Here is a 16,317-nt window from a genome sequence, read left to right on the forward strand (position 1 = left end):
TAGATTGTTTATAAAAAAAAAAGAAATCGGATCATTAATATTGACAAGGTCATCGTAAAGAGCGTAAATATGCTCAAATGAGATACTGGTATAACTGCGACTCAGATAGAGAAGCTATTCGTACAAAAGTGCTCAAACCCATTCTCCTTTCCTCCAAACCATGAAAAGTGCAGGTCCAAAAACACCGCTTGCGCCAATAGAAAAAGACCCCAAGGAACCGAAAAATGGAGATTTCAAAATATAAGAGAAGGACAGAAAATTAAGCAGCAGCGCTAGCCTCCGCTGCCTCTGTCTCCGCCTCTCCTTCCATTTCAACCTCTTCCATCTCAACCGACTTAGCCCTCATCTGCTCCTGCTGCCGCGCAAACTGTCGCTGTTGCTGCTGGAGCTTCTCGAGGCTAGTTGACGAGTTAGACCCTGGAAGCGGAACCGTACTTTCCGCGGCACCAACAATGGCACTGAAGAGTCTCAATTCTCCATCAATGAGGTCATCAAGAATAGCTTCTTTCTGGAGCCAAGCGCTCTCACGCAACGGTCGGATCTCATCCCACTGCGTGCGCAACTGAGCACCCTCATTCTCTGCCCAGAAGATCTGTCGGCGTAGCAATCTATATAGGTCATGAGGAGGCATATCTAGCTCCGCATCATCGAAGCCGAGTTCAGGTCCATATTCGGGCATCATCATATCTTCTGCGTCGGGATCTGTTGGAGGCGCGGCGTTCATGGAAATGATATGGTCGTGAGGCTGATCGCCTTCGGCGCCGGGATCCTTTGATGGGTGGGATAGCTTGAGTCGGATGCGCTGCAATTTCGAGGCTGGTGTACTGGGCGCACCGCCGGCATTTGATTTCGCGTCTGCTTGGCGGAGGGAGTCGATTTCGTGGACAGAGCGCATGTGCTTTGTAAGGGCGTCGGAGCGGGTGAAGTTGCGGTCACATTCTGTTTGAGTGAAATGGTCAGTCTGTCTGCTTTCAACTTAATTCCATGTGGGCGAGGCAGAGCCTCATCTCATCCTTTTTAATGATCCAGGGACCATTGGGCAGGGGAGGGTTTGGGTTAAGATCAAACGTACCAGGTAGAGTGCAGTAGAATGGCTTCTCTCGAGTGTGGCTCCTCATATGAGCACGGAGTGCATATGCACTGGCGTGCGTTTGTCCTTTGCGAGTGCAGTCGATCCACTCGCACGAGTAGCGCTTCTGTCGGCTCCCGATGTGCTCATGGTGGAGGTGCTGCACCAAGCCATCCATGTTGCCGAGGTCACCAACAGTGCACCCTTCCCACATGCATACAGTGACCTGGTCGCAGGTTTTTCCGCTATAATCGTCGTCCTGGTGGCCCAGGAGGCCCATGAGGCTAGGGGAGTTCGGGACATCGCCGGAGCTGTCGGAGGAGATGGAGGCTGTAGGTGAGGCTGGAGGGGGCGCATCATCTTGAACAGATGAAAGAGGAGTGTGTCGATCCCAAGAAGCTACCCCTGTTCGACGTCGCTTTGAAGGGGGCATATTTGATGCTGATGGTGATTGAGCGCGGCTTTCTTGCTTGACGGACTCGTGATCGGACTCGTCTGCTGTGCCCACAGAGGAGAGGGGGGAACCAGGTGAATCGCGGGAAGCCATTGTGAATGTGGGCTGTCAGCGACAAAGAGACTTCTGTCAAAAGGTTCACCGGGACAAAGAGCTGGACTGGAATTGCTGTTGATTACAAGGAGGGAAGGTCGAATGAAGCTGTTAGCGTGTCGCCTCACGTGATGCTGCCCCAGCTTAAGTTTCCCACTCCTTTTTTTCGTTTTTCCTCTTTTCCCACTTCCACACCACAGAAATGACATATTTACTCGAGAAATGAACTAACATCAGGTCCAGGAGCTAGGATCTCCACTTGGATGAATCAATGGCCAGGTAAGCTTACATGAGATCTATTCTTTTTCATTCACACCCTGCTTCCTGATGAACACAAAGAAGAATTCTGCAATGCAGACAATCTCCGTGATTGATCTCTCGGGTTCGATTTCAGTGAGATTGGATGTTGACTCTTCTACACTTGATCTGATTTATCAATTATAAAACCTTTGTTATTGTTGCTTTCAAGCTCTAGTTCCATGCTAATGGCCAAAAAAAAAAAGCAGGTTGAACCCTTAGTAGCGCGCTCCAGCAACAGTATTTTCCTTCAGGATGGCATCAACCTCGGCCAATTCCTCATCAGAGAACAGCTTGACACCCACTAGATTCTGGGTCACCTTGTCAACGGTTGTGCCACCGGGGATGGGGATTATAGTCGGCATGCCAGGCTTGCCACTCAAGCTCCGAATCCAACCCAGGGCCACCTGAGCCGGGGCAACACCCTTCCGAGATGCCAGGCTCTTGACCTCGTTGATCAGCTTCAGGTTGTGCTCAAAGTTGGCATCCTGGAAGCGCGCCATATGCCGACGGAAGTCACCTTCCGGGATGTCGGACAACGAGGTCACGGCGCCAGTCAGTACACCCCGGCCCAGCGGCGAGTAAGCAACAACAGGGATGTTGAGCTCTGCACAAGTCTTGGCAATATCATTCTCGAGGATATCGGTTGACCACAAGGACATTTCGACCTCAACCGCAGCGATGGGGTGTACCTTGGCTCTATAGAATAGTTAGATAATGGCACACATTATGAAATGGAATATATCTTGCACATACGCGCGTCGGATAGTCTCAGCATCTACTTCACTTAAACCAATTCCTCCAATCTTGCCCTCTTTCACGTATTTCGCGAGGACCTCCACGGTGTGCTCGACGGGGAAGTTCGAGTCCTGGCGCGCACACTCGAAGATATCGATCTTCTTCTTGCCATCCAGGACCTTCAGGCACTCGTCCACACTGCGACGAATGTTCTCCTCCGAGCAATCTGGGATCAACTGACCAGCCTTGAGTCCACCTTTGATGCTGAGAACCACCTTCTCGGCATTCTCGGGGTACTTGGTGAAGTACTTGTTCATCAGGTGCAGGGAGTTGGAGTCGGGGGTGCCATAGAGCTCGCCGCCATTCCAGAAGTTGGCACCTAGCTCCAAAGTCTTGTTCAGAGTTTCAAAGGCAACATCCAGAGGAGTCGGCTGGGGGTTCCAGGTCATTCCTGCGAAAATTAGTCACATTGCCTTTGTGGTAATATTTTGTGTACAACGTACTCATAGTGCCATAGCCAATAGGGCCGACCTCTTTTCCGACAAGAAACGGCATTTTGGGTAGATTGTTACTTGTATAGCTGGGTGTCTTGATTTGTGACAAAAAGTGTTGTGCAAGAGAATTGGAAGAAGTTTTCAGAGAGGTTGCTGTCGTTGGAAGTTATCCGGGGGCGGAGGGGTCGTTTATATAACCATTTCCACCCTGCACTTTCACCGGTCTCGTATTGATTTGCAACGCAAAACTATCGAGGTCCAAGGTTGCTCCCACAAAGTCTGCTTAATCCCGATTGATGCCCCACGAGACGGTGCCGTTCTAAGATATCATTGGTCCATGATTCTTCAGCAAGGCTGCGACCGGTCTCCGTGGAGTCAGCGGCGATAAGACCTGCCTAGGTGGAGCACCCCCGGAGTTAAGCAAGCTAGCTAGCCGAGCTGCAGCGGGCGTTTAGATACGTCCTTGATACAGTGATGGTCCGGACATTAACTACGACTCCAACATGAGGTACCTATGTCACATTATGAGACATAGTCATAGGAACTATATAGTGTTCAAACTGATTATACTCTAGTAAATAAGTATTATTGAAAAGGAGTATCTCTTTGAGACTTCTGTCGGTACTAGCAGCCTGTCCTACACCTGGGTCTGCTAGGGGAAATTTGGGAAATTTCTACAAGTTTATCTGACAGCGGTCGGAGTGAGCCATCCCTGTCTCCTTCAGGTCTTAGAAAGCACTCCCAAGCGAAAGTCAACAACCGACCATCCTTGGGATGCACCGACCAAGTCCACTGTTTCTCTTTGCACGCTGTCTTGGCTTTGAACCTTTCCCTTTCATGAACGAAAACAAGAGGCCCACACAGTTTCCACTTTATCTTATTCCTGATACCTCCATGGATCCGATTTCAATGACTCAATTTAGCTCTTTTACTATACTGCGTACTTACTACTACCTTCCCACGCCCAACTCTTCGTGCAATTTTCTAAACACACTCAAACGTCACTCCCTTTACAAGATAACTCCATCAATCCACCACGAAAGCCATCAGCGTAGACCAAATCAACAACGCAATAGCTCGCGCTGTGAACAATCGCAGCTAAGTTTACAACTTCTCTTTCGCGTTGAGTATTCGATGGGAGCGAGACAACACGAATGCCGCTGCAGACACCGATAATTTCCAGGCGATCCTGAGCACACTTAATCTCGACCAAGCTCAAGTTGAGATCTTGGCCGAACAGGATCGGACTCCGGGCTGGACATTGAATGACGCTATTCGGTCCATTTTCCGACGCGCAATAGAGGCACCCGGCAAATCCATCGTGCTTATTCACTATGCTGGGCACGGAGAGGTTAGAGGAGAAGAGCTCTGGGCTGTCGAAGGCCTATCCCGCCGAAGCATAAAACTCCAAGATTACATCGATACTGTGGTGAAATGACATGTCCAGTACTTCGACATCGCAGATACAGACGCTGTTTTCGTCCTAGAGTCCTTCAATTCGCTACCGTTATAGGCTCCTCATAGCGTTCAATGGACCTATTCTATCAAGAAGCGTAAACAATGCCGGAGTATTCTTTATCTTCCTGCTTTCTCGTCCATATCCAGATGTCCCAGAGGGATATGATCAATGATGGCCTTTGTGTACCTTAGGTTGTGATTGATGTATGTTGACTCAAGCCTGGCCACGGTTTATCAATCAGGGTGGAGATGACGGATCTCGGACGCGGTCATTTGCAAAATCATTCATCATACTTGGTCCCAAGTGTCGGTCTTTCGCACAGTTGTCGCACGTCTTCTGATGGTTATTCCGAAAACATTTTTAGCTGGAGTACCGAGATAGAATCGCCAGTAAAGAGCCATCATTGGCTAGGTTTCTCCCGGGGGAATACCTGAATTGATCGCAGCATTCCTCCATCCAGGGAGAAATTCCACTATTTGAACGCCTGTCAATGTAGCTAGCAATTGTTTTTCTTTGAAGAGGAAATCTCGGGACGTCTCAATCAAGATCCATTCGATTATGTAGTAAGGGATCTGCTGGGTACGGTATCCTATTTTGGAATGGCGCTCAATTGGCTTATTTTATTTCGTTGACTGGCTTTGGAAGCATTTCTTTGCGTCCGTGGCATGTGGTATGAGAACGAGAGCGGCGGAAGGAGGGAAGTTAAAAAAGTAAGTCGGTTAGAAAGGACGTGGTCAAGGATAATGGCACTGAACTGTGTGCATCGACATCCGCGGGGTAAAGGCACTACCGTTAAAGCCGATATTAGGCTAAGCATCTTTTTGTCCTGATACCTGATACACTTTCGTAGATTCTCATCTTCTTCGCCGCTCCTCCAATATTCCTACGTGCCACTGTTTTCTCGTGCCCCTTATTTTTAGCCCATAAAACCATCTAGAAGATCACTACGCTAATATAGGTGGAAATTGAATGCACAGTGTGATGAATCATGAAGCTCATAGCTCCTAAAAGAATCACTTGTCCTCGAATGTGATTTTATTGCTGAGCCAAGACTACTATCGACCGGTCGTATCCATCATTCTTGATACCGCAGAATGTTGCCAGTGGGAAGTAGTCTACGGAATGGGCTTTGAACATCCTTCTGCTTATTTTGATAAATCTCAATGGAAAAGAGCTTTCTCTCTGAAAGGGGAGTGGAATATACGTTTTAATCCATTCGTGGAGTACATCACAGATCGATTGGATTCACATTTGTTCCTGAACTTTATTGCAAGTTCAATGATCAGCATTCCAACTTGATCAATTCATTGTTCTGGATTCCCGATCTCGGGAGCGCGAGATCGAAAAATGCCCTGGAACATTGTTGATCTTGCCTTCCCTCAACAATTCATGCGGGCTCTCAGTGACCCCTCTTCAAATCTCCACTTCGATAGGGCGCTAGACAAACATAATGCAACCTTCCAATGTCGATCTTCATACAGGTCCCGGCTTGCTTCACCGAGTCTGTGCATGACAAAGAGACAATCAGGGACAAGTGGCCAGGGCCGCCAATCATAGGAGGATTTCGAGTGGGCGGGGAGGTAAACTTTTGATCTACACGAGGGTTTGGAGCATCCAGGATGCACCGCCGGATTTTACAAAAGAGCGTAGCTCCGAATCTTTTGTTGGTTGGTCATTGATTGTCTCTGATTGGAAAGTAAAGTACCTCATGGGCCGAGTCATGCAAGGGATAAATAAATAGAGAGCCAGATCACCAAGATGTAGAAGAGATTTGTGTTTTCCAAAAATGACCCTCCGGACTGTTCTCCTCATTAGCCTCGGCCTTGGGGCCGCTGCGCTTCCCGCCAGCTCTGGCATGAAAAATATCAAACATGTTGTTGTTCTTGTGCAGGAGAACCGCTCATTTGACACACTAGCCGGCGGTTTCACCTACAATTCTGCCATCGACGGTCTAGTTAACAATGACTACTGCAACCTGGCCAATGTCTCGGTGCCAACGTCAGAAAATGTCTGCGCAGCTGATATTGCGAACAATGTCGCCTCAGATGACCCCGATCACTCGATTACTGGTGGAAACATGCAGGTCTTTGGCACCTATCATCCTACTGCAAATGCCAAGTCAACCATGGGTGGCTTTGTCACCGAGCAGAGCTACTATTATAACCTTCAGCAAAACATGATGGAGGCTGCCGAGGTCATCAATTACTATAAACCGGCTCTTGTCCCAGTCACTGAGGCTATGGCAGAGAACTATGTATTGTTTGATAGGTGGTTCGCAGCTGTCCCAGGCCCCACCAATCCGAACCGAGCATATTTGACTTCAGGCACAGTTCATGGTAATGTATACAGTCCAGGATACCATTGATAAATCACTAACGTAGCCCAGGACATGGCTCTAACGATAATGCATACAACGTCTCAATGCTCCCTCAAACCTCTATCTTTGAACAATTGACCGAGCACAACATAACGTGGATAAATTACCAAAATACCACAGGTAAAGGATCTGACAGTTTCCTCCCCGATGCACTGTTCTACCAATGGACCGCCAAATCAGGCATGGGAGAAACAAACGTCCTCCCAATCAATCAATTCTACGAGGACGCAAAGAACGGTAACCTACCTCAATTCACCTGGATCAACCCCGAATGCTGCGATTATATGTCCATGCACCCGAAATCACCCATAAACATGGGCGAGAACTTCATGAAAAGTATATACGATGCCATACGGGGTTCTCCTCAGTGGAAAGATACGCTTTTCATTATCACCTGGGACGAGCATGGAGGTTTCGCCGATCACGTTGCTCCTCCTACTGACGTTCCTGCCGGGGACAATATCCCGTATACGGAGCAGGCACCGGATGGTAAGAACTATACGTTCCATTTTGATCGGTTGGGCATACGTGTTCCGGCTATGTTGATTTCGCCTTGGGTGGAGAAGGGTGTTGTTCAGAATAAGCCTAGTTCGGGGGGTGATTTCACGCATACTTCGATTTTGAAGTTTGTTTCGGAGCTTTGGGATTTGCCGACTCTGGGTCCAAGGGTTGACTGGTCGCCTTCTTTTGGGAATTTGATTACGAATAAGTTTCGGGACGATACTCCGGAGACGATGCCGAATGCTGCGGGTTACTAGGAGGGAGTGTTGGGGGAAAGATAGGGCTTACTGGGCTCTTACCGATATTTGCACAAAATCAGCTTCTTGATTAGTAGACCGGCATAGTTAGAAGATGGAAAAAAGGTTCGAGAAGCATAAAGAAAAAGAAAGCTTGTGATCTTGGTCCTATCGACCCAAGCTAGATGCCGTAGATAGTAAAAGAGACTCTATTTAGTCCTCCTCAATCTCGCCTTCCTCACTGCCGGAATGAATGGCCTTTTCGTCGTTCTTTGCCTCTTCCTCAGGAATGGCGGAACGTTCGCGGGCACGGTCTCGTCGTGGGCCCTTGCTGCGTTCCCGTTCCCGACTGTCCCGGCGATATCGCTTAACAGACCGACTGGCTACGCTCTCAGTGTCGCTCTCCCGCCTGCGTCTGCGATCCCCACTGGCCACGCTACGAGTGTCTCCATAATCCAGCTCGTCACGGCTACCGCGTGGATCGCCACGAGTGCGGTAAAGGCGTTCACGTTCATCTTCCCGACGGTCAAGGTCTCTAGGGCGGCGATCGGAGTCTCGGTCGCGGGGGTCGCGCTCACGATAGCGGTCTGAGCGATCCCTGTCTCTATCCCGATCACGATCATCGCGGGTGCGGTATGAGCGCTCGCGATCCGCTTGGGCTTTGCGTCGGTCTGCTTCGTAGGCATCGGGCTCTGGACTGCGGCTAACGCGGCTGCCACCTCGCCGTTCTCCTCGGCTGCGATACTCACGATCATAATCCCGGCGGCTTCGGTCCCGATCTCGTAGTTCACGATCCTTCTCAAGGTCTTCTTCCTTTTCTTTGAGGCGTCGGATAACCTTGTCGAACGCAGATTCTCGAAGTTCATCGGATTCGACAGAGTTGTATTCTTCGTACTTTTCTAAACGGGGTTGCACCTGATCCCATGTATCTGTAACACGCACTGGGGGCTCAAGGCGCTTAATGCGGGATCGCAAAGCATCAACGGCCCGGCGCTGGTGGCGATCGGCTGCATGTTTCTCTTCCTCATCACGACGGATTGCTTTGTCCTGGATGCGCTGGAAGAGAAGCTGAAGAATGTCCGGGTCGATTTTGGAGGTACGCCGATCAGACTCGACAACAGAATTGAATTCTTCGAAAGTAGTATTGGCGGTAACCTCGTACCGTTTGTCCTGAAGAATTTGTAAGCACAGACAAAAAAAACGGCTTGGGTCTAGATTCACTCACATCAAGAACATCCAACACATCATTGCGAGGACCGCGGAGCGAGCGCTCCTCCTCCTCAACCATATCCCAGAACAGATCAAGAGGGGTAGATCCGGACTGCCCCAGCATACCCTGGTACCTGGGATCATTCTGAACCAGCGGGCAAATGTTCATCCACTTACTACCGGCTTTGATTTTCCCTTGGGACCGCAGTTCTTTCAGGAGGTCAATAAACTGCTCTCGACCGCGGCGTTCCTTGCGGGCTCGGATAGCCTTCTGTTGCTGGCGGGCATCATTGAATGTGCGTTCCAATGACTTGATGTGGTTTTCAAATGCAGTCAAAATATCAGATTTGCTCAGGGTTTTGAACTTATCGTCACTCTGCACCTTTTCATTGGACTCAATGACCGCCTGAGCCTCGGACCAGCGCGTATACGGTTCAAGATCTAGGCCGTTAAGAATGTTGACCAGCTCATCCATGGCAGCTTTCCGCTTGGATGCCTCTTGCTCCACGTGGGTCTTCCTGAGCTCAACGACATACTCTTCGAAGAGTTGCTGTCTCTCATTTTCATCGCTGGTAGCCCTGAAAGTAGTCTCACCTTCGATAATCGGACGAATGGTCTTCCAGCGACTGTAGTGTTTGATCTCAGGATGCCGTTGCAGCATGGTATTGAAATCTGCTCGGAGCTTAGCGAATCTTTCTTTCGCCCGGTCCTTTTCCTGCATGCGAACCTCGACCGCGTATTTCTCAAAGGCAGCTTGGCGGTCTCGGGGATCCTTGAGAGAGCGGTACTGCGGGTCTTTGATTGTTGTGCGCATGGTCTGTTCCCATGTCCAGTCGGGCTGCACGTTGTGCCGTTTGAGCATCTTCATGAAGGCGCCCTCCGCTTCTTCGATGGAGCCGTACTCAGGCTCTGATGTATTGAAAGCCGGCGCGGCCACCATCCCATTCGTGTCAAAATTTCCATATCCACGTCGGTCATTGTAACGATCACCCCGGTCACCTCGATCGTAGTCGTCGCGTTCACGCTGGGGGTGCGAATAGGAGCTGGAGCCACCAGCAACGAAGGAGGGGGCGCTAAGAGGGGTTAGTCATTGCTGGGGAAAAGATGAGAGAGTAACATACGCAACTGGGGCAACTGGAGTTGGAGGAGCCTGTGCGAGCGCATTCTTGTAAACCTCGGGGATCTCCCACGTGCTTTGCTTGCTTTCCGTGTTGTACCAATATTTACGCCCACCGTCCGCTGTGTACTCCTTCCAAGGCTGATCGGCTAAGGCGCGCTATAAGTGAAAGAGACAGCTGATTAATACAGTGTTCATTCAAAGGATTGGTGACAACTGGGATACCAACCTCAACTGGAGTCATCAGCTCAACGGGCTTGGTCCATTGAGTTGCTTTTGTCTGCACATTGTAGTAGTAAGCGCGACCATCTGCATTGCGCGCTTCCTGCCATAAGGCTGGAGCACCACCCGGGCCATTCATTGGATTCATGGTTGTGGAGGTTGACAAGGTGATGGTGATGAAAAAGCGAAGCGCGGATGAAGCTACGTGTTTGCAGCGTTTGCACTTTCACCTTATCATCCCGTTTATCTCCTTATTGCGGCCATGTATTGTTGCTTACCCTAGGAGCTTGTTCCGAACAATTGAATGCGACAATTCTGGTCGCAATGCCTGGCCTGGAGATTCCTGGAGAATTTTTGCGGCATGCAGTCTTGGAAACAGTTGTGCCTCACGCCCCGGGGCTCGATCTAGAGGGGGCCCTGACCTCCGCACTGGAAGATGGCGCAGATGATCTGCCGTCCGTTCTAGCCTCAATACCTCAGCGGTCTATCCTTTTCTTTGGTATGTCATAGACTTGGGATTTAGCTGGAGATGTGCTCTTACTCATAAAAGCCCTCTAGATGAAAGTCTTCCCGTTCGCATTGTCCTCCGTCTCTCCGACTGCACCGAAGCTATTCTGAAGCATTACTTGCCTCGTCTGGAAGTGAGGCTTGACGTCTTTGCTGTGGACCCAGCAGAAGCTGTTGCAGAGAATCCTACACCTACTCGGGAAGCGATATTCTCAGGGGTTGTGGAATTAGACGAGGAACCGCTGGTGGTTTTCAACGAGTTCGAAAGCGAGGATGGTACAGCGGGTAACCATGTTTACCTCATATGGAGTATTGAAAGCTTCCTTAGTGAGTTGTAATGCCATTCATGTGCAACAGAGCCCTGCTAACTGTTTAAAGAGCGCCCTCGGAACCGCATTCATCAGCCCTCGCTTTTGTTTATCGGCTCGGCCACCTTGAACACTTCAGACGGTTGCCGAGCAGATGATCCCGAAGATAACTACCTCCCTCCTCTTGTTCCCGCATCGACCAATATGTTCCAGCCTTTGGCAGGTGATAAATCACTTGCCCACAAAGATCCGTTCCTCCCCGCATCTAGATTACTGCGTGTGGTGCCCACTGCTTACAGCGAAGACCCGATCTATAATATCCAGCAGCAGCATGGCCATCCCTTCCGTGTAGTCCCTGCGGCCAGTGCAAGGATTCGATACTCACGGCTCAGCTCCTATACAGGTGTCCCAACGACGGTTGCTAGTCTTGATTTCGAGGTGACTCCCTTCTTGAACTGTGAAGTCTTATTCGACAAAGCAGAGTTGAAGCTATCCGAGGGGGCCATCGAATCCATGTCCGACATTCCTGGTCTCACTCTTCCTTTGACATGCCGCCCTAGAGATGATGTGACTCTGGTCTACAAACTTACCCCGGAGTATGGCCCGGAGACTAATCCCTCCTCCACCGCCGTGGTGAGTGTGCTGGAAATCTCGCTTGGTGCAGTAATTCTTTTGTCGGAGGACTGCCAACCTCGCATTTCCATGGAATGGAAGACGAATGTGGATTTCTCCTTGGCTCTCAATCCTACCTTTGGTGGGCCCAGTACGGCTCTGCAGAGAACAAATCGCCCCACGAGTTTATCTGTGTCTGGCCAACCCCTAGTAGCGAGTGCCAGCCGTAGCTCCCTCCGAGAGCGTGCTTACTCTGTCACTGATGTGGGTGTTACTATTTCCTTCACTGGGCCGGTCCGAGTGCAAGTCGGCTCACCATTTTCATGGGGTGTTTTCATCGTGAATCGGTCTAATGTGCCACGGAAATTTGCATTGATCGTCATTCCACGTCGCAAGCGCGTTGATCCGCGGGGCCATGTTGCACGTCCTTCCTCCGCGTCTATTTCTAGTAAAAAAGAAGACCAAGTAGCCGAGGCCGTGACAGACGATAATATTGTGCACGCCATGCAAAAGAGCGTTGTGGGTCAAGAAGCCGAGTTGATCAGCTTAAGCACTGATATCCGGGTGGGGTGGGTTTTGTTCTCTGGTTCTCATTGATCTAATCCGCTGATCATCTTTCTAGCCCCCTTTTGCCTGGCACCTGCCACTCCACCGAAATCAAGTTGCTTCCACTTGCTACAGGCCCTCTGCATCTAGAGGCTGTGCGACTAGTGGATGTGAATACGAATGAAACGACCGATATTCGAGACTTGCCGGATATTCTGGCTGATGACCAATCTCGATCATAGAGAATGAACTGTATATTGATAGTGAAAAACATAGAATTCATAACGTGAAACTCCGACTATAAATAAAGTCCAACACTTAAAGTTTTTTTGTGAGAGGATAAACATAGCCGCGCAAGGCTGAGATCAGTGACGTTGAGTTACATTCAACGTGACTTTCTTTTAGTCATAGGCGGTCGCATCATCCACTTTGCTTTTTTGATCTGGGATAGATATGCCCAGGTGTTCATCTTTCCTATCTCCCATACCCATTTATTCGCAGGGAATTCACTCGGTTTCCCTCCTCGACCTGGTTACTTGACATTTGCGTCATACTGGCGCAACATCCACCCTTCCGGAATCTTACCCTAAATCGAACCTCCCCTCCAAAACCCGGGCCACGGCTTTCTTCACACGATGATTGCCGCAACGAAACGGAGAGTTCTCGATGGAATGAACCGCCGATATATTTACGGTCGCGTGGTACGCATCTCCCTCTTTTCCTACGATTTCTACGGAAGAGCAAAGCCAAACAATGTCACCGGTGGCTCCGGATCCCTTCCCGACTCCTTGAGCGCCACAGCTAATTCGGTCGCCTGTCATGGGCTACAGCCTCTCCTACACACGATTATTTTCCTCGTCGAGATGGCCGTAGCTACTCGCCTTGCCGCCAAGTTTAACACCTATTATGCCGAAAAGCCAGGTAGGTTTTGTGTCGGGCTTCCCGCCGGATGCCGGTGTTGCGATGTGTGACGTGGCTGACTGGGGCTTGCGATATAGTTCTTACGACTATGGTCACCAACGCGGTAAGTTGGGATCCTTGACGTATACCGAGGTATAATGCACTACTTGTGGGATTGATTGTTGACGGATATAGGTGCTTGGTGGGGTGGCCGATACGGTTGCGCAGCTTATCACGGCGTTCAGACATCGATCACAGCAACAAATGATGGAGAACAACGACTTTATTTCGATAGAGATTGAAGATTTGGATAAGCAAAGGCCGCCTGTTGTTGGGGAGTTGGGATATACCAAAACTGCGCCGCCACCATTCGACTTTGAGCGTCTGACTCGGTTTATGGCCTATGGTTTCTTCATGGCTCCCATACAATTCCAGTGGTTTGGCTTTTTGTCCCGGGCATTTCCTCTCACCAAGGCGAACCCGACCACTCCGGTATTCAAGCGTGTCGCTTTTGATCAATTTATCTTTGCACCATTCGGTAGGTGTTGCTTGTCCATTTTTGGATTCCGTATTGACACTGACATGCTCGTGGGGTATAGGTCTCGCCTGCTTCTTTTCGTACATGACAATCGCTGAGGGTGGCGGTAAGAGAGCTTTGGCACAGAAGTTCCGCGATGTATACCTGCCGACTCTCAAAGCCAACTTTGTGCTGTGGCCGGCGGTGCAGATTCTCAACTTCCGGGTCATTCCTATCCAATTCCAGATTGTATGCATGCATAGCTACACATGAGCTTTAGATTACCATGCTGACTATACATAGCCATTTGTCTCATGCATTGGTATCGCGTGGACTGCGTACCTCTCGCTCACTAACTCCTCCGAGGAGTCTTAAAAACAGTCTGCACACACAACGACATTTGACGATCACGACCCGCTCCTGATTATATACTCCTTTCGGTTTGGATTCATTCGTTTAGGCGTTCCGGTTGGTTCAGTGGTTTTCATGTCCAGGGGATATAAATTTCCAGGGGGAAATAACAGGTTGCATTTCAAAAGGTCCATTCTGTTGCATGGATTCAATTCGCGTACCATTTTTCTAGCACTTCATTATGTGTCAACATATTTGCTGGATTGCTATTGGTAATTTTGCAGACGATTCGTGGTCTTGTTTGGTTGCAATGGCAGTGTTCGGCATAACGAAAACATCCCACCACTGTAGCGGTTATGTACAATTCCAGTCTGGCCAATCGAATACTCTGAGACGGCGATCTCCCCAGAATTCCCCGACTCCGAGGTTATCGAGGACCCCAGGACGTCCGGCACTTTCCGCAATAAACGGAAGGTGTGACATCAGTCCCGCATCAGCCCGATCTTAGTCCCCGAAGTCATTGAGGAACCTTGGTCGGAGGTACCGATGGCACCAGAAGTACTTCTCTTTTGCGCCAAAATAACGTAGCCAGCAAAAGTACTAAATATGGAGGAGTACAGGGCTGGAAAGTACCGATTGCAACATCAGCTGGATGCGGGCATGTTGCTCTCACCGGGCCCCACCATGAGTGCTCTGCCCCTCCAATCTTTACTTGTCGCGACTCACCGTGGCCCTGATTGAGTTCCTTTATTACTATTGCTACTTTCCCTCCTGGCTTTGCTTTCTCGCATATTCCGTCCCCTGAGGTATGTACTCACCCACTCCTCAATTTTTCCCATCTAACTCTCACCCATCAGACTACCATACACAATGTCTCTCTCCAACAAGCTTAACATCACCGATGTCGACCTCAAGGACAAGCGTGTCTTGATCCGGGTATGTGATGCTTTCTCCAAAAAAGGCTCTATAACTTTTAAGGGGACCCAATTGCTAACAACATCTTCGATTACAGGTTGACTTCAACGTTCCCCTCGACGGCGACTTCAAGGTCACCAACCCCCAGCGCATCGTCGGTGCCCTGCCCACCATCAAATATGCTATCGAGCATGGTGCCAAGGCCGTTATCCTGATGTCCCACCTGGGTCGCCCTGATGGCAAGCCCAACTCAAAGTACAGCTTGAAGCCCGTTGTCCCCGTTCTCGAGGAAAAGCTTGGAAAGAGCGTTATCTTCACCGAGGACTGCGTTGGCGCCCAAGTTGAGGAGACTGTTAACAAGGCTTCCGCTGGTCAGGTTATCCTGCTTGAGAACCTGCGTTTCCACGCCGAGGAGGAGGGTAGCTCCAAGGATGCTGATGGCAAGAAGGTCAAGGCCGACGCCGCCAAGGTTGCTGAGTTCCGCAAGGGCCTGACTGCTCTTGGTGACATCTACATTAACGACGCCTTCGGTACCGCTCACCGTGGCCACAGCTCCATGGTCGGTGTCGAGCTCCCCCAGAAGGCCGCCGGTTTCCTCGTGAAGAAGGAGCTGGAGTACTTCGCCAAGGCTCTTGAGAACCCTGCCCGTCCCTTCCTCGCCATTCTGGGTGGTGCCAAGGTCTCCGACAAGATCCAGCTGATCGACAACCTGCTCCCCAAGGTTAACAGTCTGATTATCACCGGTGCCATGGCCTTCACCTTCAAGAAGACCCTTGAGAACGTTAAAATTGGTAACTCTCTGTTCGATGAGGCTGGCAGCAAGATCGTCGGCGACATCGTCGAGAAGGCCAAGAAGTACAACGTTGAAATCGTCCTTCCCGTCGACTACGTCACCGCCGACAAGTTTTCCGCTGATGCTACCGTTGGCGCTGCTACTGATGCCGAGGGTATCCCCGACGGCCTCATGGGTCTGGATGTCGGTCCCGAGTCCGTTAAGCTGTACCAGAAGACCATTAAAGAGGCCAAGACTATCCTTTGGAACGGTCCCCCCGGTGTCTTCGAGCTGAAGCCTTTCGCCAACGCCACAGAGAAGACTCTCGATGCGGCTGTTGCGGCTGCCCAGTCTGGCTCTATTGTTATCATTGGTGGCGGTGACACTGCTACCGTTGCTGCCAAATACAAGGTCGAGGACAAGCTGTCGCACGTTTCCACTGGTGGTGGTGCTTCGCTTGAGCTGCTCGAGGGCAAGGACCTGCCTGGTGTTGCTGCTCTGTCCAGTAAGTCTTAAATTTGCTCAGCATAGGAGCTTTATATCTTTTTTTTTCACGAATCTGTAATGTACACAGCCGATACATTCCTCAAAATGAATGTCCAAGTTTCAAAATACCTCTTTTT

General features: G+C 50.0%; 7 protein-coding genes across 7 annotated transcripts; 4 read left to right on the top strand and 3 right to left on the bottom strand.

Annotated features, from left to right (window-relative positions):
* Positions 1-259: 259 nt before the first annotated feature.
* Positions 260-1,616, bottom strand: N7484_010927 (C2H2-type zinc finger protein; the record flags this gene model as incomplete). The annotated part of the gene is made up of 2 exons (XM_057121314.1): positions 260-939; positions 1,073-1,616. 2 exons carry the CDS (start codon positions 1,614-1,616, stop codon positions 260-262), a joined length of 1,224 nt encoding a protein of 407 aa, XP_056967068.1.
* Positions 1,617-2,131: 515 nt separating this feature from the next.
* Positions 2,132-3,206, bottom strand: N7484_010928 (aldo/keto reductase family protein; the record flags this gene model as incomplete). The annotated part of the gene is made up of 3 exons (XM_057121315.1): positions 2,132-2,612; positions 2,670-3,102; positions 3,155-3,206. 3 exons carry the CDS (start codon positions 3,204-3,206, stop codon positions 2,132-2,134), a joined length of 966 nt encoding a protein of 321 aa, XP_056967069.1.
* Positions 3,207-6,390: 3,184 nt separating this feature from the next.
* On the top strand, positions 6,391-7,739 carry N7484_010929 (putative phosphatidylglycerol specific phospholipase; the record flags this gene model as incomplete). Its single annotated transcript, XM_057121316.1, has 2 exons — positions 6,391-6,940; positions 6,991-7,739. 2 exons carry the CDS (start codon positions 6,391-6,393, stop codon positions 7,737-7,739), a joined length of 1,299 nt encoding a protein of 432 aa, XP_056967070.1.
* A 192-nt stretch (positions 7,740-7,931) lies between these two features.
* Positions 7,932-10,414, bottom strand: N7484_010930 (snoRNA-splicing protein PRP40; the record flags this gene model as incomplete). Its single annotated transcript, XM_057121317.1, has 4 exons — positions 7,932-8,888; positions 8,944-10,000; positions 10,049-10,203; positions 10,274-10,414. 4 exons carry the CDS (start codon positions 10,412-10,414, stop codon positions 7,932-7,934), a joined length of 2,310 nt encoding a protein of 769 aa, XP_056967071.1.
* Positions 10,415-10,590: 176 nt separating this feature from the next.
* On the top strand, positions 10,591-12,481 carry N7484_010931 (TRAPP trafficking subunit Trs65 domain-containing protein; the record flags this gene model as incomplete). The annotated part of the gene is made up of 4 exons (XM_057121318.1): positions 10,591-10,765; positions 10,825-11,100; positions 11,152-12,262; positions 12,316-12,481. 4 exons carry the CDS (start codon positions 10,591-10,593, stop codon positions 12,479-12,481), a joined length of 1,728 nt encoding a protein of 575 aa, XP_056967072.1.
* Positions 12,482-12,874: 393 nt separating this feature from the next.
* N7484_010932 (Mpv17/PMP22 family protein) lies at positions 12,875-14,031 on the top strand (the record flags this gene model as incomplete). Its single annotated transcript, XM_057121319.1, has 5 exons — positions 12,875-13,160; positions 13,238-13,263; positions 13,335-13,677; positions 13,739-13,905; positions 13,960-14,031. The coding sequence occupies 5 exons, from the start codon at positions 12,875-12,877 to the stop codon at positions 14,029-14,031; spliced, it is 894 nt and encodes a 297-aa protein (XP_056967073.1).
* Positions 14,032-14,877: 846 nt separating this feature from the next.
* On the top strand, positions 14,878-16,210 carry pgkA (phosphoglycerate kinase pgkA; the record flags this gene model as incomplete). The annotated part of the gene is made up of 2 exons (XM_057121320.1): positions 14,878-14,943; positions 15,020-16,210. 2 exons carry the CDS (start codon positions 14,878-14,880, stop codon positions 16,208-16,210), a joined length of 1,257 nt encoding a protein of 418 aa, XP_056967074.1.
* Between the last annotated feature and the right edge of the window lie 107 nt (positions 16,211-16,317).

The sequence above is a fragment of the Penicillium longicatenatum genome, assembly GCF_028827895.1.
Source record: "Penicillium longicatenatum strain IBT 33135 chromosome Unknown contig_7_segment0_segment0, whole genome shotgun sequence".
NCBI classification, from domain to species: Eukaryota; Fungi; Ascomycota; class Eurotiomycetes; order Eurotiales; family Aspergillaceae; genus Penicillium; species Penicillium longicatenatum.